General features: G+C 44.0%; 1 protein-coding gene across 1 annotated transcript; it reads right to left on the bottom strand.

The window, feature by feature from the left end:
• Positions 1 to 14,172: 14,172 nt before the first annotated feature.
• LOC107190965 (glycine receptor subunit alpha-4) lies at positions 14,173 to 26,295 on the bottom strand. The gene is made up of 8 exons (XM_015579882.1): positions 26,222 to 26,295; positions 24,874 to 25,005; positions 22,521 to 22,698; positions 21,710 to 21,936; positions 21,440 to 21,522; positions 20,511 to 20,822; positions 19,154 to 19,359; positions 14,173 to 14,349 (listed from the first exon to the last, which is right to left on the bottom strand). The coding sequence occupies exons 1-8, from the start codon at positions 26,293 to 26,295 to the stop codon at positions 14,173 to 14,175; spliced, it is 1,389 nt and encodes a 462-aa protein (XP_015435368.1).
• Between the last annotated feature and the right edge of the window lie 730 nt (positions 26,296 to 27,025).

Here is a 27,025-nt window from a genome sequence, read left to right as displayed (position 1 = left end):
TAACTTTGTAATTAACTGTAAACGATTTAACGTGCGAATACGAACAGAGATGATTAAAAAAAAAAAGAGAGGATATATATATGTTATATTATAATTGCTAATAAAAAAAAGAAGGAATATATTATATATATATATATACACACATAAAAATACAGATATATTATACAGATAAACGTACATGTACACTCATACACACGTAACACGATAAAGGCGTGCGATTAAGCGAATAAAAGCAGGCCATACACTTTGAGGTTTACCTCGAGGTCTGGCACACGAGGTCGTCTCGCGTTAGGGGAGCTGGGTTTTTCGATGCCTTCGAGAACCTACACCCGTGCGTTCGGCGCGGCTTCTATCATCCCGTTATATGTAGATTACAAGGAGGCTTCGAGCTACTCAGCTCCCCTAACGTGAGACGACCTTGAGACCAGGCCTAGAGGTAAATCTCACCGTGTATGACCTGCTTAAGGATGTGTTGCCACGCGTACACGTTCACCGACAAACATACACACACACACACACACACACACACACATGTAACATATACATACGCATATACACAGAAAACTTGCAGCACGCTCGCGTCGCGCAATAAAATAAATTCTAAATCAACTTTCAAACTAGAATGCGTGCCTGAGTGCGTGGGAGAACAACCCTCTAGAGGCACCGAGCCATCTACTTTTCGAATCCTTTTGGACGCATATGGTTTAACCCACTGGGCAACGGTTTCTGGAGGACATTGGTCGACGTTCGATTTCTTTTTAAACACCGCGTCGATTCGTTCTATAAGCTGTATTTCGCTTCGAAAACGATTTTCCGTCTATTTGTGAAGTTGTTCTAACGATTGGTTATTTTGTAGACATGCAACCGCGGAGAAATCCAATTTACTTGCCCGAATAAACCCCTCACGCTTCCGTAGATTGCAATGTTTTGTGGAGCAATACGGAACAGTTTTTGTTTGAGAATATATTAGACCGACCTCACGACGAATTCTCTTTCCAAAGAATAAAAAAATAATTATTCGTCCTGTTTCGATTCTTATTTACGAATCAATTTTCAATTGAATTGAAAAGAAGTCAAACGATCTATAAATTTAATGTGCAAAGGAATATCGAAGCAATTTTGTTAAATAAACTCAGCAGGATTGCCTCGAGGCGTGAATCCAGGCAACTACCGAGTTTATTGAGAAAATAAGAGATGATCTCTTTGCGTATCCCCGAGGTGAACGAGTAAAAATTACGTTTCGAAAGAGCGTTCGAAGAAGCTTCGTGAAGAGATGTATCTGTTTCCTCTGCTCGAGCATTATTGCATTACGAGGGAAACGGAAGGACGAAGAGATCGCGGCTCGGTGCCCTTGTGGCGAGTGAACGGTAGAAAAAAAGACGTAACCGTGAATATTACGTAAACGAGTCGAAAGGAAAAAGGAAGATTATTATATTATACGATCGTAGAGGTAATCGAGAATAATGCGTTTGGTGCGTTCCTCTTTGTCGCGCGAAGAAAACAGAGCGGCGGTTGTATCGCGAGAACGAGCGTTAAAAAGCGATACGAGGAATATTTGCTGGAATAAGAACAGCGTGAAAAATCTGGGGAACGAATCCCCGAAAAGCACGACGAAGCTCGAATGTGGCGTCGCGATTCGGAGCTTAACCCAGACCTCGCGAAATTACTTTCTGTGTTCCAGCTGCCGTTAGTTGCGTATCGATCGAACGATCGTCGTAAATTTCAATTTTCCATTTTTTCCACTTTTTTGCCCGAGAGAAAAGAGTAAACACACGGCGACGCGCGACCCCCGTTCGCGGATTCGTTAACGAGGAAAAATGGCCGACGTGTTGGGGTACGGGTCGAGCTCCGGCGCCATCTTTCGTCGCGCGTTCTATTTACCCGTTATACCAGCGCGTGAATAGCGAGTATAAAAGGTGATAACGAGAAGAACGAAAAAAGTAATAAAGGGGAGATACACAGCATGCGTGCGTGAGTAACATTCAAAGTCTAGTCACGGGAACTAATCTAGCCTCTGGTTCTTGGCGAGTACAGTAAATCCTCGATTAGTGTTCGAAGGCTCTTTGGTACTGACAACGAGAGCTCCCTAGAAGTTACGTTGACTTTTTAACGAGGTTTAGCACAGTGATATGACTTTGAATTTTGATGCCAATGGTTTTTCAAGCCATTGGTTTATGAAATATTGAATGTTTACCGCTGAGAAGCCTTTGAACACTCATCGAGGATTTACTTTTAATCTCGCGCCTATGCTTCCGGTTCGCGTGGACACGCTGGAGGTCGATCGTCCACTTTTCTCGATCTTCATGGATGAAATTTTGCGAGTTTGATTTCTTCCCGATCACTGGGAGAATGGACCACAGAAGCAATTTTTGGAGGATGATTGGGAGATTATAGGAAGAAATGATTCCTACGACACTCGCGATAAGTGTAGAAGCGGATGCGCCGAGCGAAAAGCTGTACGATAAACGTCGTCCTTGGGGAAAACGGACGCCGGGGTCGTTCTGGTCGAGAAACAGAGTGAAGGAACGAAGGCAAGGCGGTTACGATTAGACTGGAATGATCGGAATCACGAAGAAATTCGCACGATCCTCTTAGACTGTTTAAAAAATTCTTTTTTTTTTCTTTATTTGGGAATATCTAACCTAAACAAATTCAAAGTCAAGGTAATGATCATCTTGCTAAAGAGAAACGGCTAATGAACGCTACAGATTTCGAAATTGAATTGAATTACGTAGAATGTGTTAACAGTAGTTGAACATTTTTCACACATCTGACTCGTTTTAAGACTTCTTATTTCCTCTAATAGAATATCGATGAATAGAGATCGAAGGTGCGTCAATTTCATACACTTTTCTCTCGGTGCATCTTGCATCGACGAACGTGAAAGAAATCGCGAGTGAGACGGGGGCAGAAGAATTGGGTTTGGGGGCGGGGAGGGTGAAATTGATCGAGAACCTGCGATCGGGAGTAAGCAAAAAACATGATAACGAGTCTTTCAATTCACTACCGTACTGCCAATTTTTCCGAAGTGACGTGTAATAACTTTAATAAGGGTTTAAGACGAGGCGAAGAGCGGGGATGAGCGAGGGTTGTGGCGGAGGACACGATCCGCCCAACGTTCGTTCGTTTGCTTTCGTCGTTTTTCAAGTCCTGTCCAAGGACTCTCCTGCGGTCCTTCCGATGGTCTGCTTTCACGAGGGCTCCGATTTTGATCTGCACCGATGAAAACACGCGCGCGTCCCTGTAGCTCTTTCCGTTGCGATTTTTCGGCAAGTCTTTCGATAAGCTTTTCGCAATAATGTCACTGTGGATTTCGTAAACTCGTCGAGGACCGTGTGTCTAATTGTTTGTCCTAGTTCGGTGGAAACGAGATTGATTTTGCAACGGGATGGGCAGTTGGGAGCTTGAGGGGACAGTGAAAGAAACTGAATGAAAAAGTATCGCATTCTTTTAAGTGGACTTTCGCCTGGATGAATAACGACTGGGAATACCCATGCTCTTATAGCACCGAATGCATTTATACGAATCGACAAAAAGAAACCTGAACATTTGGTATATACACTTCTGTTTCGTTCAATTTTCGATGACCTTATAAAAAAAAAGAATCCAATCCCCGTCGCTAATAGAACCTGTGCAAACATTTGCAATCGAATAACCACTACGTTCCTGATGGTGCTCGTTCACTGGAAGCGTTAAATTACAAAAGAAAAAACAGTATCGATACCTTCGAACCACAGGATCGCAAAGAAAAACCATGTCCAATAAAAAAAGCTCGCTTCGTTTTTCGAGGATGACTGAAAAAACAATCATCAAACGCTGTTTCATCGACTTGCCACTGGCCTTTCACGGGATTCTGTCGTTTCTCGACGGCTGTGCAGTATGTTTTTCCTAGCGGAGAGCACGAAACGGACTCGACGAACCGCGAGCAACGCAGCGCCGGCGCCGACTATAAATGCCTCGAACCCGAATAGTTCGATCGATTCGTGGTACTCCCCTCTGTTTCCGCTTTGTTTCACTGGTCACGCTGATTAAAAGCGGTGCCCTCGCCGTCGCTCACTGTTTCGCTATTCGTCGAAAGAAAAGCGATCTTTTTGTAACCAGGACACCGTCCACAGGACCTGTGAGCGGAGACAGGATCGCCGAAATGTTCCTGGCGCGCTCGCCCCCGTTAATCGCGATTTACGGCGAATCGGGGCGGGGGGAGTTCCATAATTTCTGTCACGCCTCGATGTATACGATGCTCGATTTGCCGCGCACGAACGGAACTCCTGGCGGTTGACAGAAACAGAATACCATTGATCGGAATCCATATATTACGTTCGAGAAATAAGGGTCGTAAACTTTGGCGCTTAGAAACATCCCCTTGATCGGGTTCTTGCAGTTGAAATACGGACATTCGAGGAAAATTACGTGCTTCACGATCGATTTTCGAAAGTGAGAACGAGAGAGAAGGTTTATCTTCCTCTTAGTTGCGAGGCGAAGACGATCTTATTTGGTACATCGAAGCGTCAATGCTTTTGAAAGTAATTGGAATTCTTTTTCCGATAAAGCAACGTCCCATGATGGATGCGACAGTAAGTGAACACGTGTCAGTCAATGAACATTATCTATAAAAATCAGTAAATTGTGTTATTAAAGTAAACTAATGATTAAATATTGATTCTTTTCAATTATTTTGTTTTATATTTAAACAATTTTCGCGCCATTGGTTAGAAATGTTCATTTACTAATTCACTATTTATTCACTGGTAAAATCTGGATTTTTTCTTTTTAATTTATTTAATTACGTTTTTCCAATTTTTCAAATTGGAATAAAAATATTTACTAATATTATTATTCGTATCTTCGTATCTTCGTATCTTCGTATCTTCGTCTCTTCGTCCAAACCAGGCAGTCCTACGGCGAACGAAACATTTATTGAAAAATGACAGAAGAGTAAGATCGACTCCGTTCCGAATGTTCCTCCGAATCGAACACCGCGCGAGACATCAGTTTGCAACTCCCTTCGCCCCACTGGTAATTAGACAATTATGTAATGTACGCTCGTGGCACGTGTCGTCGAACGGAAAGAATCGCGTGCTAAACATAGCTGTGCGGAAACATCGAGCTCGCGAATGGATATGAGAAATCGCTGGGCGAAACCTCGAGATTCCCTTGTTTGTTCGTATATTTTCGTAATAGATCTGCGAGACCAGACCCTGTCGCTTCATTTTCGAGCAGGTCACGAGCTCCTACGATGTTACATCGAGGAATACTAATAGAGTGAAGTCCAATCGATCGACATAGATCGTAGAGTCCTTTAAAAAGCAAATCCTCTAATAAATCGCGCGTATCTCGATGGAATTGGACGTATCTCGGCGAATTCGAACCGGAAGCGACCGGGTAGTTAATTCCACAGCTCTCTTTCGAAGGCTCAAGGGCCGAGGGGATGGTAGAATCTCTCGATCCTCGCGAGAACGGTCTGGTTTCCGGTGCACCGATCTAGATCGATACAAGCGGACAGGACAAGCGTCACTGTGTATCGATCATTTTTTTGGCAATAACGATATTTTTAATCGAACGATAAAAAAAGACGCGAACACGGAGGAAACGATGGAGAGATACCGTGTGTAACGATCCGGACCGGCGACGGATGGATCGACGGATGGAAACTGTTTGTGTCGAGAACGGCGAACCGCCGGCACGTTGTAACGAGTACACCCGATAGATGTAACTAGGAACGGGGTGAAGACGTTTTAGCCAATGAAAAAAGGTGTTGCCCGTCTTCGGTAGCTTCCACGCCTTACTCAAAAGTGAAAAATAAATGAAAATTCATATTTAAGAATGCTTCACGTCGTACTTCATTTCGATCGTTCATCATCTTCCACGGTATTTGCAAATCTGGGATGGTGGCCAACATTCATGTGTCATAGTTTCATTGATCTATTCTTTAAGTACAGATATCGCTAAACTCACGGAACAACCCAGTAAGAGGTGACTCGTCCTGTAATATTTTATGCAATTTCATTTGTATCGATGTTCAATTGTAATTCGAGTGTCTGATCATCGACGGTTGTATTCTACTTACCGCATTTCTGCAGTGGATCATCATCAATGATTTTTTAATCCCATATTTCTGCAGTGGGCGCTGCTTTTTCGATTTCAATACAAAGTACTGCTTTCAATGAATAAAATATTGACATATTATGAATGTTGATCCGTCAACGGGTTGTGTAAAAACAAAACCATTACGATTACATTAAATTTTCTTCAACTGACCTTTTTTGAAAATGAGTTACGAGAAGGTGTAATTCGGAGCAATTATGCTGTTTCTTATTTCCGTTCATTTACAGCATCAGCAACCTGTATAGGACATTAGTTTTTGTTATTTGTACCGTGTTTTTCAGAAATAAAAGAGCATAATTACTCGAGAGTCACACTCTTCATTTTCAATACACGCTCTATTCAAGAAAATTTAAAGCAATCGTGGTGGTTACTTATTTAAACGACGTGTTGAGATGTCAGTTTTCAGAATATGTGTATACATATATTCTGTTAGCTAGCAGCAGTATTTCGCATTAGACAACGAAATAAGCATCATTCACAGCAGAAGTACAAGGTTACTTTTTGCCAACCCAAGGGATAACTTGCTTTTTCGAAAAAGGAACATCCACGTCCGCAATTATTATCGTATATTTTCGATCTGTTTCTTCGCGTAGAATCACTCTTATTCCGATTGCACCGTCAGCTCGGCAACACATTGTATACAGTGTAGAAAAATTGACATTGTTAGAAGTTTTCACCACGTCACTGTTTCGTACACTTTATAATGTTTTCGATGGTTAAACCATCCAGGCTATTAATACCGTGCACGGTTCTAGCGGCTGTGCATAAATTATGTATGGACATAAAGCCCGTGTAATTGATTATTTTCTATTTCGATATTAGATACGCTCGAACCAAACGGCGTGTGTAACGGCGTGTTTACCAGGGTGTTATATGTCGCCGATGTAATATTCATCGACCGAGTGCCCCTCTTTTAGTGGCGCATTTCACTACGGTTTTATTCGGTTTTCACGCGAACAGGAAAGTGGACATCTCGCGTGCACCTCGATAGAAATTCGACAACTCGCACGACCGTCCGGCAGTTATCGTGTATCTTTATGGGCCTCTCTTGCATTTTACATGTAAAACGAACTTTCGCTGTCACGACAGAAATACCCGTAGCCGTTCCCGTGGGGAGGGAAGAATGGCGGGCCACTTCGAAAACTTCGAACTCGCATTTTGGGAATTGCTCTCTCGACGTCCACCCAACCACGATCCTTCACGGAAACTCTTTCCTCGAAACTACACTGAAAAACGAGTAATAAATTAGGGGATTGAAAAATTTTTCCAGGCATTCAATCCAGAAGTTTATACGACTACGGAGAAAAAGTTATTGAACGCGATGAGCAAGTATTTCCATTAAAATACAATTGAAAACTTGATTTTCCATTAGTCCTTCAAGTGAATTTGTTCGTCAGAGTAACGGTATTAAAAAAAATCGTGATAAATATATATTAAAAAGTGCATTAAAAAATGAAACATAATTCATATATCTATGACAACACTCTTGGTCATATGTGACTAAAAATAAAATCATGGCGCGCCCGTAAAAGATTCAAGGCACAAAGCGGAACTGTTTGGTTCCATCGAAGAATCGATGAATTCTTATCGATCCATCGATCGAGTCTTCGTATTCGGTAGCTAAATAATCTGGAACGAAACGGAAAGAAAATACAGTTCAGCGAAATTAATTGATGTTTGCCGAAAGCCGGGCACAGTCGGTGGAAGCTTGTGTCGTATGGCCGGGGCGCATTTACGCGGGAAATCGATTCGTGTTTGCGTATAGGGACAGGACGTGCTCGTTACCTACTCGAAGGCTTAAATGGGGACGCCATGGTGTTTGCAGGCCGGAGTGTAAACGTCGTTTCCCTTGGCGGAATTTATGGCTCGATTGTGGACACTGCTTGCACGGCTTTTTCAAAGCCCTCCGGCGTACCTCCCCTCGGATCGTGCTTCTGTCGGTACGGAGGTCGCTTTATTTTCAGAATCGTGGTCAAGGACGCCGATGGGAGGGCACCTGAAAGAAGGGAAAGTGGTCGTTAAAGCGCTGGGGGACGAGGGCGAATTATGTCTACTACTTAATGGTTTTAAGGAGGAGAATTATTAATAACGCGGTCGATGTCCTTGATACGATAATAAGAAACATTACGAAAATATTATCCGATGGAAAATTAATGTGTAGGAGAAGATACGATGGACGAGAGAGGGAAAGTTAGCTTCGAACTATGTGTCATCGAAACATCGAATAACTCTAAAATGTATAAACTGACCGAACGAAGGAAATAAAATAATAAAAAATAACGGTATCGTCTGACTCTATAGCCGTCGTTTCGGTCTACGACGGAACATACTGCATACGCGTGCAGCTGAATAGGACTGATTGTATGCATACCGGTTAGATGGATTTCGAACAAAATTTTATTCTACACTTTAGACTTATTTTTGTCTGCTGTATAAGATCCTTTCGGGTTGTACCACCAGTTCGGAAACACCCCTGTATACAAGCTGAAACAGATGAAAGAATGGAGAGTATAAATACGAGCTATTTAGTCTATGGAAAAGTGGAAATGGGAAACTAAGTCAGCCTCGACCGCTATTTATTTCGCTTCGACTGTGAGAACCAACGGCCTCGAGGCGAAAGAGGCTCCCGGTCTATATTCATCTTGGAACGTCACGGAACAACCTCCGGATAATTAGAATTTCTTCCCCTCCCCTGGATTCCAGCGGTGGGGCGATCAAATTTTGGTCGCGATTGCAAGTCGTAAATCAACAGCTGCGCGGTGATAATTTCGTCCAACTATTCGTGAACGATCGGGATTGTACGCCCCGAGTGGAAACCTGAATCTGGGTTACCGTGTCGAATGATATTTTTATGGAACGTCAGCGGGACTGAAATCTTCCTTGACGCAGAGTCGTCGATAACCAACCCGGCCTGTTGTTAACTTATCCCGTAAGTTACGATTTTAATTAAGATGCTCCGAGATTCGATCACATCGAGAGATGAGGATGATCGATATTGGACGTCGTAGGCGCGTTTATATCGAGACGGTGAACCAAACCAAGCGTCTAATCATCGTATTGTTTTCGGGGATAAAGCCACCGAGGGCTCGAACATAATTTCCATCGATTCCCCCGTTGACGAATCTTATATATTTGACAACGAGCAGCAAGCGGACCAACGATGAGGTATCCGAAAGCTGAATGATTATTTTCAGTGTCTCTGGTACCGCTGTCCGGCTCTAGCTTCGATGGAATCCATTAACGATCGGGGCAGGCTTCTCGTTAACAAGATTGCCGACGGAAAGTCGATAGTTAATTACGCAAACGAAGGGATCTCGTTAAGGGTCGCCGCGACCGTTCTCGATCCGAGAGGAGGAGGCCGAACCGCGATCGACCGAGCACCAGCCTACGATCGATTTCGTCCACTCCCGCCCGGATCATGTCCACGTTAATTATTTCGCTTTATTAACTTTCTTCGCGGTGGAGAAAATAATCGAGAACATCGTACGGATCATTATTAATTTCCGTACACCAAGAATAGGATCACTTACCACCTCCTGTCGTTCAGATTTCCGACGTAGCTTTCGAAAATCCCGATTCTCGCCACGTGTCTCATTGTCGGCCTCCTTAATTAACCTGGGTATTCGTGAACGTGTACAAACGAGGAGTTCGTAAGAGGTGTAGAACCGCGGTGTGGGCCTATGAAGGGGGACACGAATAAGTGGAAATCGACAAAGGGAGGCGCGTAATATATCCAACGTGTCGCGGTGACGCGCCGCCGGAAGGGATTTAAGGGGTGAAGCCGAGAAGGAGGGTTAAATCGACGAAACGCGTCGGAGCACAAAGGGAACGGTTGAAGCCCGCTCGCGCGAACAGAGAGACGGAGGGATAGGGAAAAGGAGGATAAAGGTTGAAACAGACGAAAGTATCTTCATCGTGGGTACAAAGACTCTCTCAGGATAAAATGCCATGATTAAAAACTCTCGCCTCCCTTCTTGGACACGTGTTTGTACACACGCACGCTCGACGCCTCTTTTCTCTTCAGCATTGTGCCGGCTTTCCAACGTTCCGTTTCTCCCCCCACCCGCAGTTTTTTTCTCTCCACATAAAAGCCAGCCAGTCTGGAATGGGTTAGGAACGGAGAGGGCGACAGGTAGATTGTGGTCCATGAAGCACCGGTTTTCGAGCACCGGAAACTACCCTCGAATATTCGAAACCGTGTCCACGTGCGCTGCCAGATCGCTCGGGGGGTGGTAAAACGCCTGCTGCCCTGATTGAATTAAAAAGTGGAGGGAAAAAGGAAGGATAAGGGATGGTCGGGGGAAGATTGTATCGGATACGGAAATGCTCGAGAGATGGAGAGAAGAAGAAAAGAAAGTAAGTGGTAATCGGGGAATGAAATGGGCAAAGTTTAACGAGGAACAAATGGAGGGCATAACGACGTAGTAACTAGATTCTTTTTTTTTTTGAACTCCTTGGAAACTTTCGCATATTCTTCCAACTATCGTGGCCAATTCCACACGATCCTCTTTTTTCGACAACTAACCGTTGCTTCTCATACCAACGAGGAGAGTACGTCGGGTGTGACGTTGATTTTTTAATGAAGTTCAGCACCAACCGATAAAGCTTGGAATTCTGAAGTCAATGACATTTGGTTCAGTTGCATATGATTATTAACTTGTTAGATATTTAATTGTTAAAGTTGTTGCCTATATACAGTGTTTTCGAACCGGTGGTACAACATATGTATGTACAGTGGGGATAAAGTTTTCTCGGATGATGCTTCGTTTTCAAGGTAATCGATTTTCGAATGATCTGACACGTATGCCTTCGTATTGACAATAAGTAGAAACGGAATGCAACGAACGAACGCCGTTAACTCAGTCCTATTCAATTGCACGCGTATCTAGCAGATTTTTAAATTCGATTGTCTCGAAAACGAAGCATCGTACGAGAAGATTTTATTCTATTGTATATTTTTCACTTATTTCTATGTATACGTAGAATTACATCCCTCCGTGTTGTACCAGCAGTTCGGAAACACTCTGTATAGGCCACAACTTAAATATCTCATAAACTAAATGGTCATACGCAGCTGAAACAAATAACATTGGCTTTAGAATTGCAAGCTCTATTCACTGTACTAATCCTCATTGAAAAGTCAGCGTTACCTCTGGGGACTTCTCCTGCCTGTAAGAGGCTAGATTTCGAGCGGAGGTCTTCGATGGAGACCTTACACGCGCCTCACAGGGTCCCGAACAGCCAAAGGAAATGGTAACGCGGAACAAGCTCGTTAAAAAAAGAGAAACTTGTTAAAAAGGGATCGTCCCGCGGGTTTATTAAAGAGTCAATGGGGGTCGGAGATGGCGGAGGAGTCGACGACGCGTTGTTTTAATTACACGACGTTGGAGAAAAAGGTGGAGGCGTACCGTATTCTACGCGGCGACGTACCCTCGTGCAGAAACCGTAACACCTATTCGACCAGGTCGCAATTACGGCACCTTACGCGTGGATTTAATTATTTCCCGGGCGGCTAGAGGAAGGCGCGGCTGTTCCGTCCAATTCATTACGGCTGGTTCGTTCGCGACGGAGCGTTCCGCGCGGCGCTAAAAGTGCCGCGATTTAAAAAAAAAGGGGAGGGGGGTACGAAAGGGGAAACTCTTTGGGGAGACCCTTTGTGACACGTCATTGTCCGTTTCTTCGGATTCGAATATGTCGCGAGAATTGAGAATTCTTCCTCGCGGTTTCGACGCTTCCGTCGATCGATTGGATGCACTCGACTCGTGCAGTGATCACACGGAACTCTTGACACGTTCGCCATTTCAGTAACGTTCAATAGTTTCGACACTTTAGCTAGGATTCCACTGTAAATTCTTCCCAGACAAGAAAAACCATTGTGACTGTACAAACGATTCTTTTTGGAATTCCTTAACGTGTAGTCTTCTTTTAGTCCACCCATGATCCTTTCCAATGGTAATTTTGACGTTCGATAGTTTATACTGTTTCGTGTTCGACGATTAGTCGTAGTTGTTATAGATGCATGAACATTTTGATTCGCGACGATTGCTGCGCGTCGATACGACGGCGATTGTGTTAATCTTGGGGTAGAAATAGGACCGTATAGTTGCTTTCTCGATTTCCGGGATGAATTCCTGTATTTTAAAAAAATATGTTCTGTATTATCTAGAAAATATGTTTCATCGTGTGTCCCATTTAGAAGATGATCCTTTATATAATAGATCTAGATGCTTGGAGTTAATATTAAGTTAACCGTTCAGGCGTTAGCGGTATTCCCTTTTGGAACTGTGCTTCCATGTTTCACAAAGATCACATCAGCTTCGTTAGGATTTCGATGACGTGTGCAGTGATATAGACACAGTATTAGGTGTATCTACAGTGGCTGTATCACTGTGCAAGTCGGTACGCCATTAGTGGTATCCGATAAAGCTGAATACAGTCTATGGGAAACGTTAGATCGTATTTTCAGAAACCAATTCATCTTGAGTATTACTTCTGAACTAGTCTGAAATAGTATAATAAGTAAATATCAATTTGATTTAGACTGAATCCCAGTATGTATACTACTCTGAATCTATCAGAAATTTAGCAGTGATTAGATTAAATGTTTCCGTGCTATTAGAAGCTTGTAACCGAAAGTTTGTTCAAGAATTTAGGTTCAGCTGCGCACATTTCTCCAGATTTAAGACCCAGAGACCCCTTTTTTTAGTCGCTAAACCAAACAGGTTCCATCGATCCACTGGCAGGAAGAGACGATGCTACAGGGAAGGAGGGTCCAGCAGGAGCAAGGATCTCTGTGTAAAGCCAAGAATAAATATACTTCTTTGAAACGAATAAACTGCTTTGATATATAGTCTGATGTCTCTTTCATTACCCTTTCAGCCCTTTTCCCGTACAGTTTTATTTCTTAACGAAGGAAAGAATCTTCGCGTTTTGAGCAACAACGATTCGATTACGTATTAACGTTCTGTTTATTTGTCCCTAAAGTTTTTCTCTCGCATAACGAATTAACTGTGTCGTAAGCATGCCGAGAAGTTGACGCGTGCAGCTCCGTTCCGTGCTGTTCACTACGTTCACAGAATTCATTGACTTTGGATGAATTTCGATTGAATTAAATTTTAATGGCCACGTCGACACGTGACATTTTTATCGAGTCGTATGTATTGATATTCGGGCAATCTCCAAGCGTTTAAAGTCACCGAAGTCTTTTCATTCTGGAACTCTTCTTTCATAAACGAGATTAAGGATTTTTATCGGTCGATTTCGAAGAAGATCGGGACTGAACGCGTCAGCGTCTCGTTATAAATATCGTCGAGTGTATCTATCGTAGCAAAACTGGATGAGATTAAATTAAGTAACCAGACGAAACGGCTAAATTTAAAACGGATCATCAATCGTGATAAATGGGTCGATACAGATTTCTTTTCACTTCCTGTTTTTTTTTTTTTTTTTCTTAAGGTAACCCAATTCGTTGCAGGTCGTCGATCTACGTTCGCCTGGATCACGTGGAAACAAGCTAACCGGTGAGTACACTCGTGATCAATCGACCGTGCACACCTTTCGAGAAACCTTAACGGGACTTAATTGCTAGGACGCTTATCGTTAATTAATCGACCTCGACGGTATATGTGTGTGTATGCGTGTGCCTGTGTGTGTGTGTGTGTGTGTGTCAGGTCTGTATATAAAAACCACTGAAAATTCTCTTTTAACAGACTTTCTGTCGTAGAAAAACCCTCCGGCTCGTTCGATCCTTTGTTAACCTGCTCGATCCTTCCTCGGGTAAATGGATTGATCTTTTTCACAATATTAGAATAACAAGAAAATTCCCTTCCAATATTTTCCATCTCGATTCGTTATTCTACGAACGATCGAAGGGAGACGGTAGGTACATATTATGATTGAACGATTCTATTCGATCTACGCGATACAATGGCGGATCCACGGTAGTATACGATCACCGCGAGCACTGGTTAATAAAGACGAAACGATAGCGTCCCTTCGATAAGGAATCGACGATTTTCGATCTTCGAGCACCCTGTCGATCGGTCTCTTCCTCGATACCCAGGCCTCCTACAGGAAGGTGCTCCAGTAGACGACGTTCAAGATGAGGAAAGAGAACGGGAAGAAGAATCTGGAGAACTTGTCGATGTAGATCGCCGTTGCACGACCCTGGCAGCATGTATCGTACTGCACCGTCAGGGGCCTGACTGGACTCCTGCTCCTCTCGGTTTCGTTCCTCATCGGCGTCTGTTGAGATATTTAGATTAACTCTTATGAGAGACACACCGTATGGAGAATCTACTGGCTAATTTGTATAGACTGATCTCAATTTATTTCGAGTATGACTGTTGATCGAAGAACCGTACGATCTTTTGTCGTGTTTGACTGTATGTAAGACGAGCGAAGCGAATCGAATGTTTTAACACGACCCTTAACGCAAATATTGATTTCTCAAGGAAAGTGCAAAATCACGACCCGGTAGAAGTGTGTAACTTGTGGTTAGCACAATATACAGCAGGTAACAAACGAAACGAGGTTACACAAGTATAGGTAGGTATAATGGAGGTGGGAACGCGCTCTAACATTAAGAGCTACCTCGGATCTGTTTTTACGAGCGTGTTTTCACAGCGGAAAGCTTGATGCTGTTCAATCACAGAGTCGTTGCATTAGTTCCACGTCGTAACGCGACGGAACAGTATCATTAATTACCCGCAGCTTTTACTCTCGAAGTGGTAACGTTTTTGCATAACAGAAAAGGACTTTGTCGTTCTCCCTTATGAAATGAAGTGGACCAACCCGGGCGCGAACTGTTTAACGTAAGAAATGAAGCAAGTTTTCCGAGTGGAGGACATGAAAGGAAAAAGAAAAAATTAAGGAACCACGCCACCTCATTAAAAATTATTAACGAGGTGTCCCAAATTTCTCCGAAACGACCACCATACCACGGCACGAATTAAACTTGAATTAATCTCGGGTTCTCTGTTCATACTTTATTCAATGCACGCGAGACAATCTCTCTCCGTGGACCCTCGTGGCACGCAGCCCTCGTCGTAAAATGCAAACTCCTTCTCCGCGTGAGCCCTGTGGCCGTAAAACCTGGTACTTTTCGCCGGGAATTGCGTCAGTTTTTCGTTGAAACCTTGGCCCTTCGTGAATGTAAAAGAACCAAGAAAAACTCTGCGTCCGTTCTCCGTTGAATGTCTATCGTTCGCGAGATTCGACGCGAGGCCATCGAATCTCTTCGTTCGCGAATCGACTTTCGGTTTCTCGGGCTTCGATATTAACGAGCAGATCCGTTGCAGACGGCTGGTACCGTCGAAGTTTTGCCTGAAGTTTCGGTCGAGCTTTAAAGTCTACCCAGTTCTCTCCGTACGAACTCATTTCGACAGTTCGGGGAGTATTTGTTTCCGCGTTTTCAAGTCAGATCCAGGCGGAATTTTCAAGATCGAGCCCGCCATTTTGTCGAGGAACGAGGGACGATGGCCCCTGGAAACATTCCCCACACTATATCACTCTTTGCGTCCTTGTAACGCGAGTTGTGTGCTTTGCTCTACCGAGAACTCTTTCGAGTTAAAGTTCCTTTTCAAGCGAAGGCTGGGAGAAAGTTTCTTAGATTGTCGGTCATAAAAGAAGTCTGCAATTACGCGATGGAATATATGGGCTCGTTAATCCGTAAAATTGTGTTTGACTTCACGAATATCGGCCAGTTGGGGCTATTTCTACTGCAGCGACCGAGGGGCCATCGATGACTCTCATTTTGTCCGCGTCACGCGTGAGTCGACGTTCGTTGTATAGAATGTTACAGGGCCTTTGGTAGGGTACCATAACGTATGGGGAACGCTTCACGGCCCCTACTTACGATGTAGATACGAACAAAGGTGGAGTCAGAAAGCGTTCCGTTTCACGGTGTCCCACCATATGGCCGTTACGGCAATACGACGAATACTGAACACGCATAACACGTCGAAGCGGTGTCCAATGTCTTGGCTCAGTGGCTACTGTAGGAATGGCCCTAATCGGCGAAAACTCGAATACAGTAACAATTAAATGAGAATTTCTCTTTAAATATATAGACAATAATGTCCCGTATATTGCGTTCTTACATATTAGCCGACGAGGGTTATTTATAATATAAAAAAATGTGTTCCAAAATAAAAACAAAAATGGCATTTATATTTATCAAGCAGTAGATGTTAGCATCCTTTAACTAGGAAAATGCAATAAGTAAAGACTTTAATAAAATTTCATATCATTTGTGTGTTATTATTAACGTAGTGAAGTCTCTACTACAAAATTAAAAAATTTTGTATCATTTTAATTTTCGGATATTCGTATCTGAAATTGTGAATTTGCATAAACTTCCGCGGTCTATTAATCGGACAATATGTATAATCAAATCTCAATGCATACCTGAAATTCAATATGTTCTCTTGAATTTAAATAACCTCGAGCTAATAAAGGCAATCGATAAACTCATTGGAAAACAATTTCAACGCGAATTTCTTCAAACATTTTCTCTCCAGTTTCGTTCAAGTTTCCCCTCCAAGAACGTGCCCTCTCCTCGTTCTCGACGAGTAATCATTAACGTTCAATTTCGAGTTGACGGAATTACTAAAGCACTTCTCGAAACATTGAACGAATTGTAGGAGCTCGTTGCCAGCTGTAACTGAATTTCCGTGAAACCAGAAAATCGTACCCGTGTTTCGTCCCGTGTGAATGTCGAAACGTAATCGAGGACCTCGCGTCTCGATACCAGTCGTCGAAATTACGAAGCGATCCGTTTGCACGCGTATCCAAACACACACTTCAATGCTTTTCCTCGGGAAATTTACATGCAGGGTGACTCGAAGAATTCAAAGGCGAGAGCACACGGTGTGCTGCGTCCCTTAATTGGAGCTCGCAATTCGAGCCCGTTTCTCGACAACAAACACTCCCGTTTAAATATTAACACGTCAACCGCAAGGTTGCTTACGAGAATGTTTTCCGCTAAAGGGAAAATTAGCGGTGGACTTATTTTCGACTTAGGGGAGATTCGGGACAAACGTCACGAACGTAACAATTGTTACGAAACAAATGTCAATCGATCAACAATCGTCTACATTTGTCTTCCACCTCACTTGTCGCCAACACGCAGCAGTAAGCGGTTTTCTTAATACGGGTGGTATCCTATCGAAATAATATACCAAAAAGTAAGTTTGTATTATCTGTTTCAATTAGGGTGTATCTTTCTGTTCCAATTCCGTAAAATAGTTTGAAATTTTTCGTGTTCTATTTCGTTTCTATTTATGTTTATGTCTATCTATACAATGAATAAAAATATCATTTAAAAGCATCTATTGTATTAATTGTTTATTAGTCAAACTAGATTCTGTGTAATCGTCCCTAGAGGTTGGGACAAAAGTAACAAATGAGTCATTTTAAAGAAAATCTTCTTTCAAAAAACTGGTGCAATGTATTCCAAGTATTCAGGTTTGATTATGTTGTCCACTAATTAAGGTTTGTCATCGTGTACGAATTTTTAAAAAATTATGCAAATTCTAAAGTTACAGACTTTAAAAGACAAATCGATACGTTTCTCCCTGGTCTCCCCGCTATTACCAACTAACAAATTGTATTCAAATTCCTCCTATTAGTAAGATACTAAACTGAATTGTTTCTTTTACAATTTCCCAGGGTAAAAATTAAAAAAAAATGACAGTTTCACCATTTTTTAATATCGATCCATTCTTACACGATGTAACGACCTTCAAAGTCTTCGTGCCCGGTGAAATCGCAAGAGTTCATAGCTCGCGCGTGTTACTTGGGGCCCTAACTGTGTCAGGTGTTATTAGAGCTTCAGTTGTACCGGGTGTTGGTGGATTTTTAGATCCTCGAATTTTTTTATTTCTGTCTTTTGTCAGCAAGAAGAATTAGCTTCAGAACTGTCGGAATACGTTCGACGAAAAGCACCGAGAACGCGTACGGTCTCTTTTGTCTCGTGCTTTTTCCACGCTGTAATACTTATCCGCTGCAACATGTGGAATTCGGGCGCGGTATCGTCTATTTTTTAACGCGCAACGTTGCGTCCACGAAACCCGCAAACCGCCGGTTATTTACTATTACACTACGGAACGTATGGGCGACATTTCGAAACGTTTAACCTTACTAATTTTAAGTTCGAGATGCATAATTCTCTGGCGAAACGAGCCTCTACCGACCCCCGAACCGCTCCATGAATTATGCTCACTGGGCTGTGAAAACAGGCCAGTCTCTCCCTTCCGTGGACCCACTGCCTTTTTTTCCTCTTATTCTATCGCGGTCGTGACTCGCTGAAAATACGACCGTGTGCCTCCGAATTTCCAGCGTGGACCATATTCCTCAGGAATTAATGGGTACGCGAATTTGCGGACGATCTCTGGGCCAAAAATGTGTCAACTCTTTTCGCGGGTGAAACAGAATCTCTCGCCTTGTTTCTAGAGATCGAACAACATTCGGTCGACGAATAAACATAAATAAGTACGCTGACTTCTCTCTTTGTCATCATTTCCCTTGGAGATTCTTCTTCTGTGTACTTTATGTTTACTTCGTTTGTGTACAAGATATTCATCTGATTTCCTATTATTCGATCTTAAACCGTTTTTAACCCTCTATTTATTCCTAAATTCATTCATTTCGCGATTGAACTTTCTCTTAAATAAACAACCTTTATGTCCCATTACTTTACATTCTTGTATAATTTAATGTTCTAAGTAAATTAACACATTACCGACCGGCTGTTGTTTAACTTTTATCACAGAGAAAAATTACATTCATGGAAACATATCAAGAACTCTAATAGAATAACGTAAGAATTTCTTCTTTAACCCAGATCTAAAGGTAAATTGATCGGCTACTTTTATCTATATAATTTATCGAATCTATTAACAAACTACCCCAGTCGGTTAAAGCGTTAACAACGCTCAATAAAGAAATCGTTAGTGGATCTCAACTGCCAACGTCACGCTACCCGTCGAACCAATTATTCCTGTCGATTTTTCCTGTAATTAATGAACAAGGGTAAGTAAATTCATACTTTGAACTCGTCGATAGCCTCTCTGAGGTCCTCGTCCGAGTATCCCTTCATGGCCTTGGTGGCGACCGGTCCCATGTAGTTGTTGACGACGGCAAACTCCATCAACGAGAGGAACACGAACACACTGCACGAGGACATCCAGACGTCGATGGCCTTCACGTAGGAAACAGGCGGCAGTGATTGCTGGGACTGCGTGTTCTGAGTCGCTGCGGGGGCAAAAACGGAAGCGTTTCTCGGTCAATGGCTGGCCGTCGTCATTCGGTGCCGGGTTCGTTCGTTAGGTTCTTCGATTCGCACGCGAAATACCTCTACCCTTGTGCTAATATTGAATCACCGCCGCACGGTTCGCGGAACCTTTCCTCTCTCTCTCTCTCTCTCTCTCTCTCTCTCTCTCTTTGTGTACCCGCTCTACGCTGCGTTGCGTCACAACTGCATCGATGTTTCGTGAGTCTACTCGGCAATCAAGCTACTCCACGCGAATTTCCTCCATCGAAATATCTGTAGGCTATGCTGGAAACTTGCTGTCGAAAGTTTAGCGAAACGGGAACAACCGAGCGTTGACTTCAATAATTTACTTTGACAAATTTTCTGTCGATCAAACGCAAGTGAGATATACTAAATGTGCTGACGTTAGGTGGGACACCCTGTTTAACCCTAGATTACTGAACCATCGTAGAAATTACAACCTCGAATTCACGATTCTCAGAGATCGACACGTTGCCGTCAATGTGTTGTCGATGTATGTGTATAAGCTGTGCGGGAATAATTACTGTCTCAACTTTTTATTATTCTCAAGTCTGGCTATCGTAAATACTTGTAACTAGACTGCGGATTTTATGCATTTACAGCCTATATGGCCCTGTGAAATATAATAAAAAACAAAACTTTCATCAGATCCAACGTGTTTTCTATTTCACTCCGAATCCAATCAGATACTTCAGAGGGAGAATAAATTTCTACGATTGCTCCTGCGTTTATAAATTACTTTAAGAACTTTGATTTTGCATAAAAATCCGCAGTCTACTTATAACGTAGGTGTCCATCTCATTAAAACAATATAATTAATGTAAAATTTTTAGTAATATCGAATGATTAGTAATATCGCCCAGTCACAGGATAGTGTTTAGTAATTTAGGGTTAACCAGTCTGCGATAAAGAGCGTCAGGAAAAAGCCAAGAAAAATTTCCTTCGAAACGATCAAAGGACGCCACAGTGATCGGTTCATCTCCGTTCGCCCCTCCCCCATATTCACGTCCCCGCGAATTGACTACGGCCGGAAAGCGGACGGGTACCACCCGCCGTCGAAACACGGCGAATACGCGTCGCCGTTTCGGAGCCGCAGGCGCGACGACCTTACCGAGGGTCAGCAGTGACGTCACGCCCAGGGTGACCCGGGCCGGGATCGCCTCCGGTTTGATCCAGAACGCGATCCAGGACATGACCACGATCAGAGCGGACGGTATGTACGTGTGGAACAGGTGATAGCCCAGACGACGACGGAGATTGAACACGATCTGTATGCACGTGAAGTTCCCGGTGGAGTACTCGATCGTGCAGTCGGTCGTGTAATTGTTCGAGATGTCGAGCTGCGGCAGCTCGATCTCCGGGTTCACCACCAGCGGGTCCGTCATGTTCCAGATGAACACCAGGTCCTGGGTGGTGTGCGACACTGAAACCGAGTAATTTCACGCGTCACCACACGAACGGAAACGAGGCACGCGTTAATCCCGTCGCTCGACCGCCCACTCTCCTTATCTCGTCCTTTCCACCACTACCACCCACCGCACACTCCCTAACTCCCTGTCGAGGTTCTCCCTTTGGTTCACATTGGACGTGTCCGTAGGGTGTTGTCGCAATGGCGCAACAAGGGACAAACCGGTATCAACAGTCGTATACGGGGGAAATAAATGCACCCGTTGGGAGAACTTTGAAGTTGGGAATTTCGAAATTCGCTAGGATTTCGAAGCTTCTATGGGGATCTGTGCGTTCGCAGGTGTATCTTGATAGATTCCCTGGATATGTTCAGTGTGAATCGAGATTCGTTTTAAATCCAGGCGATACCGTGGATCGGCTTTAGCCAGAAATGGATACAGATGCGGCTCGACGGACGGTCGAGCCTCGATTAAACGTGACTTTAATTAATTTACGCGGCCTGGATTTCAGGGGCGGTCGGCGGAGCAGGAGATAATTTATGGAGACCGCGGTGTATTTTGACAGCGACCCCGCTGAAATGAGGTATTTCGTGGTGGTTTCACGGGGTTTACGCTACGGGAATAGTATACGTACGGCTCTCGATCATCATTGAGCAGATTTGGGTGTCGTGGGGGTACGACTCGAACTTCATCGCGCAAGACAGGACGAGGGTCAGCCTGAAACAGTAAATTCTTTTTCTTCTCTCTCTCTCTCTCTCTCTCTCTTGAAGCAGACGACTTTTAAACGTTCTCGATTTCGTAGCTTCGTGCAGAGCGCTCGAGAACGCGTTTGCAGGGTAGCTGGAGGCCGGGGCGTGCCTCGAGAGGAAATTGCATTTTCATTAAAACGCACGAGGATCCTTACTTTGACATGTAAAGCAGGGTCTTGTCGTGGTAGAGCCAGAGGTAATGGTTCGGTATCGACATCTCGTGGAAGGTGACTTTTTTCGCGTTCTTGAAGAAGCAGTCGGGCCTCCAGATATTGTGCAGCCAATCCACGTCCAATATTCTGTACTCCTCGGACATGTTCTCCGGAAGTCGGAGCCTAGAGTCCCGCCAGCTTTGAGCCAGGAATATATCCGCGACGTACGTCTGCGAAATAATTAATTCTCACTTCATTTCTCGGGTATTATTGCAGTAACGGTTGTTTCCGAAATGAAAATGTTGCGCGCCACCGAGTGCAACACCTCCATCGATTTTTCCCCACCCCTGTACAACCCTCTTCGTAATATCTGCCGTCGCGTTATTTAACTTTAATTGTTCCCGCGGGCAAAAAAGCTCTCACTGCCAGAGATTTTAACGTCCGTTAAAAAAGCGTTTACCGGTCACCGCTGTAGCCCAATTTGCATTCGCATTAACGCGTCTGTGGCTGCCAAAGAGGTCCCCGAAAAACCTGTCCGCATGCGAGATTAGAGTATTCCGAGAGTGTTCCGTATCTCGTCTTCGTATCTCGTCAAAATCGTATGCAGAGAGGCTAAAATACTTCCAGTTTCAATCCCTTTAACCGCGTAACAGCTCTCTTCCGTACTTCCTAAACTCTATTTAAATATTCACGAAGAGGATGAAACGGCAACTAAGAACTTTTGAGTTTTAGAGTTACTTTTTCGCAGATGTCCACTCAGCTAGGATTTACTGTACGAAACGTTCGCCGTGAAACTTCGTTCCAAGCGACTCACCATCGATTCCTCGTTTATGGAGTCGAGGCTGAGCACCGTGACGTGGAAGTAGACGATAGTAGGCTGACCCAGGAACTTCGGCGCCCTGTGTTTGTCGTACTGCTTCGGGTTCAACGGCAGAATGTCCCTCAGCGACAGCGAAGCCTCCTTCCTGCCGTACTCCTCGAGGTCCGACTCCCTGAAAGAAAGCAGGAACGAGGAGAAGCAAGCCTGACACGTCGGGGAGGCCCGTGAGTCGCGCGCGCCGTCTCTCCGCGAGCCAATTTCCTTTTGCTATTCGAGTACATGCTCTAATTGAGAAATGCAGCGAGTGTGTCCTCGCGCCTGCAACTGATCTTGCTTCTATCCACTCATCTGTTCGCCTACCTATTCCTGTATATGTCTATGGTCTCGCTTCGGTTACAAACAAATTTAAATTTCTATCAACAAGATATTAGTTGTCTATTATTATTGTTACGTTTAGAATTTTAATTTTGCTTGGCTATCGGTACATTTGCAGACTATGGTAATCGAAGAAGGTAATTATTCTTCCCTTCACACCTCGGTCCTATATCTGTCCCAGTTGCCGGTGTCTCTTTCACCTGTCCGTAGCATTCCCCGCCTGTATTATTTCGGACGACTCGCGCGTTAGCTACTTGTTTATGTATAGAATATGGTAATCGAGTGGAAAATGCACCAACAACGTCGTAGGACCGCGTATCCTAGCGAAACGCGGTCCTCGTCTCTATTTCGCTGTTTTATTAAATCCCAAATCATCCTTCCCGCCTTACTATTTCCCGCCGGCTATTTTCGGGACCAACGGTTACACTCGATTGTGAATAAAACAGACGAGATTAAAATTTCACTTGGTAATAAGTTTCCGGTCTTGTTCGGATAACTCGAGGCCGAATGATCTTATTTCGATTTTACATGGAATCGGTTCGCGACGTGGTGCTTCGAGGAGAACGAAAGAAAAACAAAAAAGAAATGTCCGCTGCGATATGCAACGTGGCGATGATAAATATCGAGAGCAGCCAGCGCAGCGCGTAAAGGAAGTCCACGAACGGTGCGAGTGACTCGGAAATATTGGCGCGATTCCGATGAAACAGCAATATCGCAGAAGCCATAATAGGTCTTCGTGCTCGGCACACCTTTAAGTCCGGCCGAGATACGCGTGTTCCTTACATGCGGACGTTTTAATATGCTAACCTACGACCTCCGTATCCGCTCGCCCACTTCCCTCCCTTCCCTGAGAATTTTCCCCGGTTTATTTCGCCCGCAATTTCCACCCCTGGGTTGATTTACGATCCGCTCGACCGACCGGACGAGCTTTCGTTATGGCTTCAATTTCAGAAAACTGGCGCAACACCTCGAGAGATCGGGCGAAATTCAACGCGTGGGACATCCGAGAAACCGTTCGGCGTTTCTCCGAACCCTTTTGCACGTCAGCATCGGAGAGAGGGCACAGGTGAAACGACAGGTGAGGACTGTTCGGTGTATTGTAAATGACTGTACGAACTACGGTGGTAGTCAGTTACCGCATGGACCATTGGTTATATTTGTCTGTTTGTGTATTTCTGATACCCAAAGTCTGATTTAGAATACGAATTGTATGAATATTAACGCTAGATTAACCGGAGATTCGTCAAAGGTAAGAATTTTCTACGATGTGAAATCCATCGAAAGTGAAGGTACGCCGAGAAGTAAACGCGAATCGCGATTGTTAAACCGATAAGAATCGGTTCCCCCGATCGACGTATGTTGATCCATCCACGGCGACTGGAGTGGCCGGGGCTGTCAAACGCGTCGTGGCGCCTTATAAGCGCCGTGAAACCTGCCAACCCGATAATCCATAACAAGACTTTCGAGGAATTTCTCCCGATCGCTTCCTGGCTGGCGTCGCGTCAATCGCGACATTATTACGATTCTTTCGAGCCAGAAACGCGTCGCTTCGGAATTCAGGCTACCGTTTCGTGGCCTCCTACAACATACTGTCTCGACGACTTCTTCGATTAGCAAAGTACCAATTAACATGACGATCATCGAAAGATTACCTGTACTCGCGAAAATCGTATCGACGCTCCGTAACAAACGATTCCCAGAAAAATCGGGGGATAGGGTCATTAAATAGGACTCGTTTCGCGATGTCCGTGTAAAATCTTGGCAAGTCGATGAAATTTTCACGTGTTACTCAGCGTCGAAACGTCCTGAAACTACTTGGAGTTTCGTGCACGAAGCAAGACAGTCGCGTAAATAATTAGCGAGACTGGAGAGGGATGATGAGAGTACGGACTGAGGGTGATTTAGCTCGTCCCGCGATGAGTTTATCGCTAGAAACGGCGAAGAGGTCGCGGGAGTGTTTTTGGTGCGTTACCTTTCGATCTTCGGAAAGAACCGGTACCCGCGCTTTCTCGCCGAAAGTCGAAACGTACTGGACGATAGGCTATCGACCTTAATATGCCAGCCTTCGACCTCCGTGGAAAGTACCGGTTCGCATATTTCCTCGCTGAAACTCGACAGAGTCGCGGGTGATGCTGGGGCAGCTTCTATCGTTGCCATTTTGCAACGAGAACGAACGCCGAGGCGACTCGATTGCCCCTCCCCCTCCCCAACCTGCCTCTTTTTCGAGCGGACTTTCAACATCCAGAAACCTCGTGTTTCATTGCGATAATGTTAAGTAACGTGACGACACTTTGATCTTAACACTACAACTACCAAAACAGTCAAAATGACTGGTCAATACACTCTAACAACTTTTGCACCTTTTATTACGATATGAGAGTGAAGAAATTAGTCAATTTCTAAATTTTTAAATTTTCAAAAGTTTTCCACGTTTATTCAGCGATCCAGGCAAATATGCGTTCAGCGTCGGTAGTTCTAGTGTTAATAATGTGTAAAAAAGTGATCGAAGCGATGAAAGTTCTATAATTTCTATTTATGAACTCACAGCTCCGTTTGTCTCTACCGATTTGGTATGCTGGAGCGATCTGTCCAGTGAATGAACATTATATGTATATAAAATCCAGTGAATAAAGTTATTAAAATAAGCTAATGATTAAATAATAATTTTTGTCAATTCCTTGTTACACGTTGAAACAATTTTCGCGCCATTGGTTAGAAATAGTTCATTTACTAAAAATCGTTCATTCACGGATTAAATCTGTTTCCTTTCCAATTCAATCAATTACATATTTCCAATTTTTCAAGTTCTATATCTATACAATTTTGTTCAAGATCTATACATTATAAAAAAGAGGTACATATATTAAGACATCGAATTTTCATATATGGGAAAAGTAATAGTATTATTTAAAATTTCACTTTTGTAGCTGCAAAATCTCTCAAGTATTTACTCATTGGTGCGTTCACCCTATCCGTAAAAGTCTGATTATCATAGAGAACGGTAAATTAAAGTAGATTGTAGCCTAATCGTCCGTTAACATCGACTGGAAGTTGGGGCGGGGGGTTCCGGAAGTTCGCAAGGTTCGTCCTTCTTGCAAGGCGGCCACGATATGTCGTCATCGATCGAGATAGACAGAGAAAGAACGAAGGCCCGAGAGCTTTCCCGTGGTCGTAAAAATGTCGATCGAAGGACGATCGGTCAACGAGGGGGTTTGCAAGAGGATGGGGGGAAGCTCTCGGCCTTCGATCAAGGCTAAAATCTCGAGTGTTTCGGTCCGGTCGCGGGGCTGCGTAGCGTCGAAACATGCTCGCCTACTCACGGAAAGTGTAGGGCCGCCATGTCAAAGAGCGTGTACAGGTAGCAGCATAGGATCACCAGAGAGTGCCTCGTCATTCCTGAAACAAACGTTCGCCGGTTGCTTCGTCAGTGAATAGCGGACGAGATGGAATTGCTCTCCGAATTTCCATGGAGGTTCTCGAAGGTTTCGCGGAAACGTTACATCGACATGGGAACGAAACTGTTCGCGGAGAGAAACTCGCGTCCACGGGAATCCATGGACGTTGCTGTTCTGGGATTCAGGTCGACGAGCAAGCAGCGGTTCGATTCTCTTTTCGCCGCGGTACAACGTCGTCGTTCTCGATTCTATTTTGTTTTCGCACACACGTTCGCGACGGGCTCGAGCAGCAGGAGCACGATCGATGGGAGCTGCGAACAAGTCATTCTTCTCGAATTGCGTGCATTTTCGTTGGACCCCGGGATATCGCGCGATGCCTTGAAACGCGGACGGGGGACGCGAAGCCTGTGATAGGCCGATCGGTACCGTGATTCGAAACCGCAATTTCTGTGATTCTCGCCGAGGATTCATCGCGAATTTCGTTGCTCGTCGATAGACCATCCTGAAAATGACAGTTAAATGGAAATGTATTTTCCTCGGTTGAAGACTTCGTCTCGTTCGAAATACGATAATTTGAATATTGAACCTTCTCGAGTATCACGATACCGGATTGATTATAAAATACCCTGATTTCAATCGAAGCTGCACAGTGAAGCGTGAATCGACAGAAAGTATTGAATTCTCTGTATCGATGAGCAACCGATAGAAAGCGCGAAACATTGACAAGCT

The sequence above is a fragment of the Dufourea novaeangliae genome, unplaced genomic scaffold (genome assembly GCF_001272555.1).
Source record: "Dufourea novaeangliae isolate 0120121106 unplaced genomic scaffold, ASM127255v1 scaffold208, whole genome shotgun sequence".
NCBI lineage: Eukaryota > Metazoa > Arthropoda > Insecta > Hymenoptera > Halictidae > Dufourea > Dufourea novaeangliae.
This window is presented reverse-complemented; position numbering and strand designations above follow the sequence as displayed.

Coding starts and splice junctions, on each gene's coding strand:
- LOC107190965 (XM_015579882.1), bottom strand. CDS start 26,295: ATGACGAGGCACTCTCTGGTGATCCTATGCTGCTACCTGTACACGCTC. Junction 22,699..24,873: donor TTCTTTCCGAAGATCGAAAG/GTAACGCACCAA, acceptor GCTTTCTTTCAG/GGAGTCGGACCTCGAGGAGT. Junction 21,937..22,520: donor CCATAAACGAGGAATCGATG/GTGAGTCGCTTG, acceptor ATTATTTCGCAG/ACGTACGTCGCGGATATATT.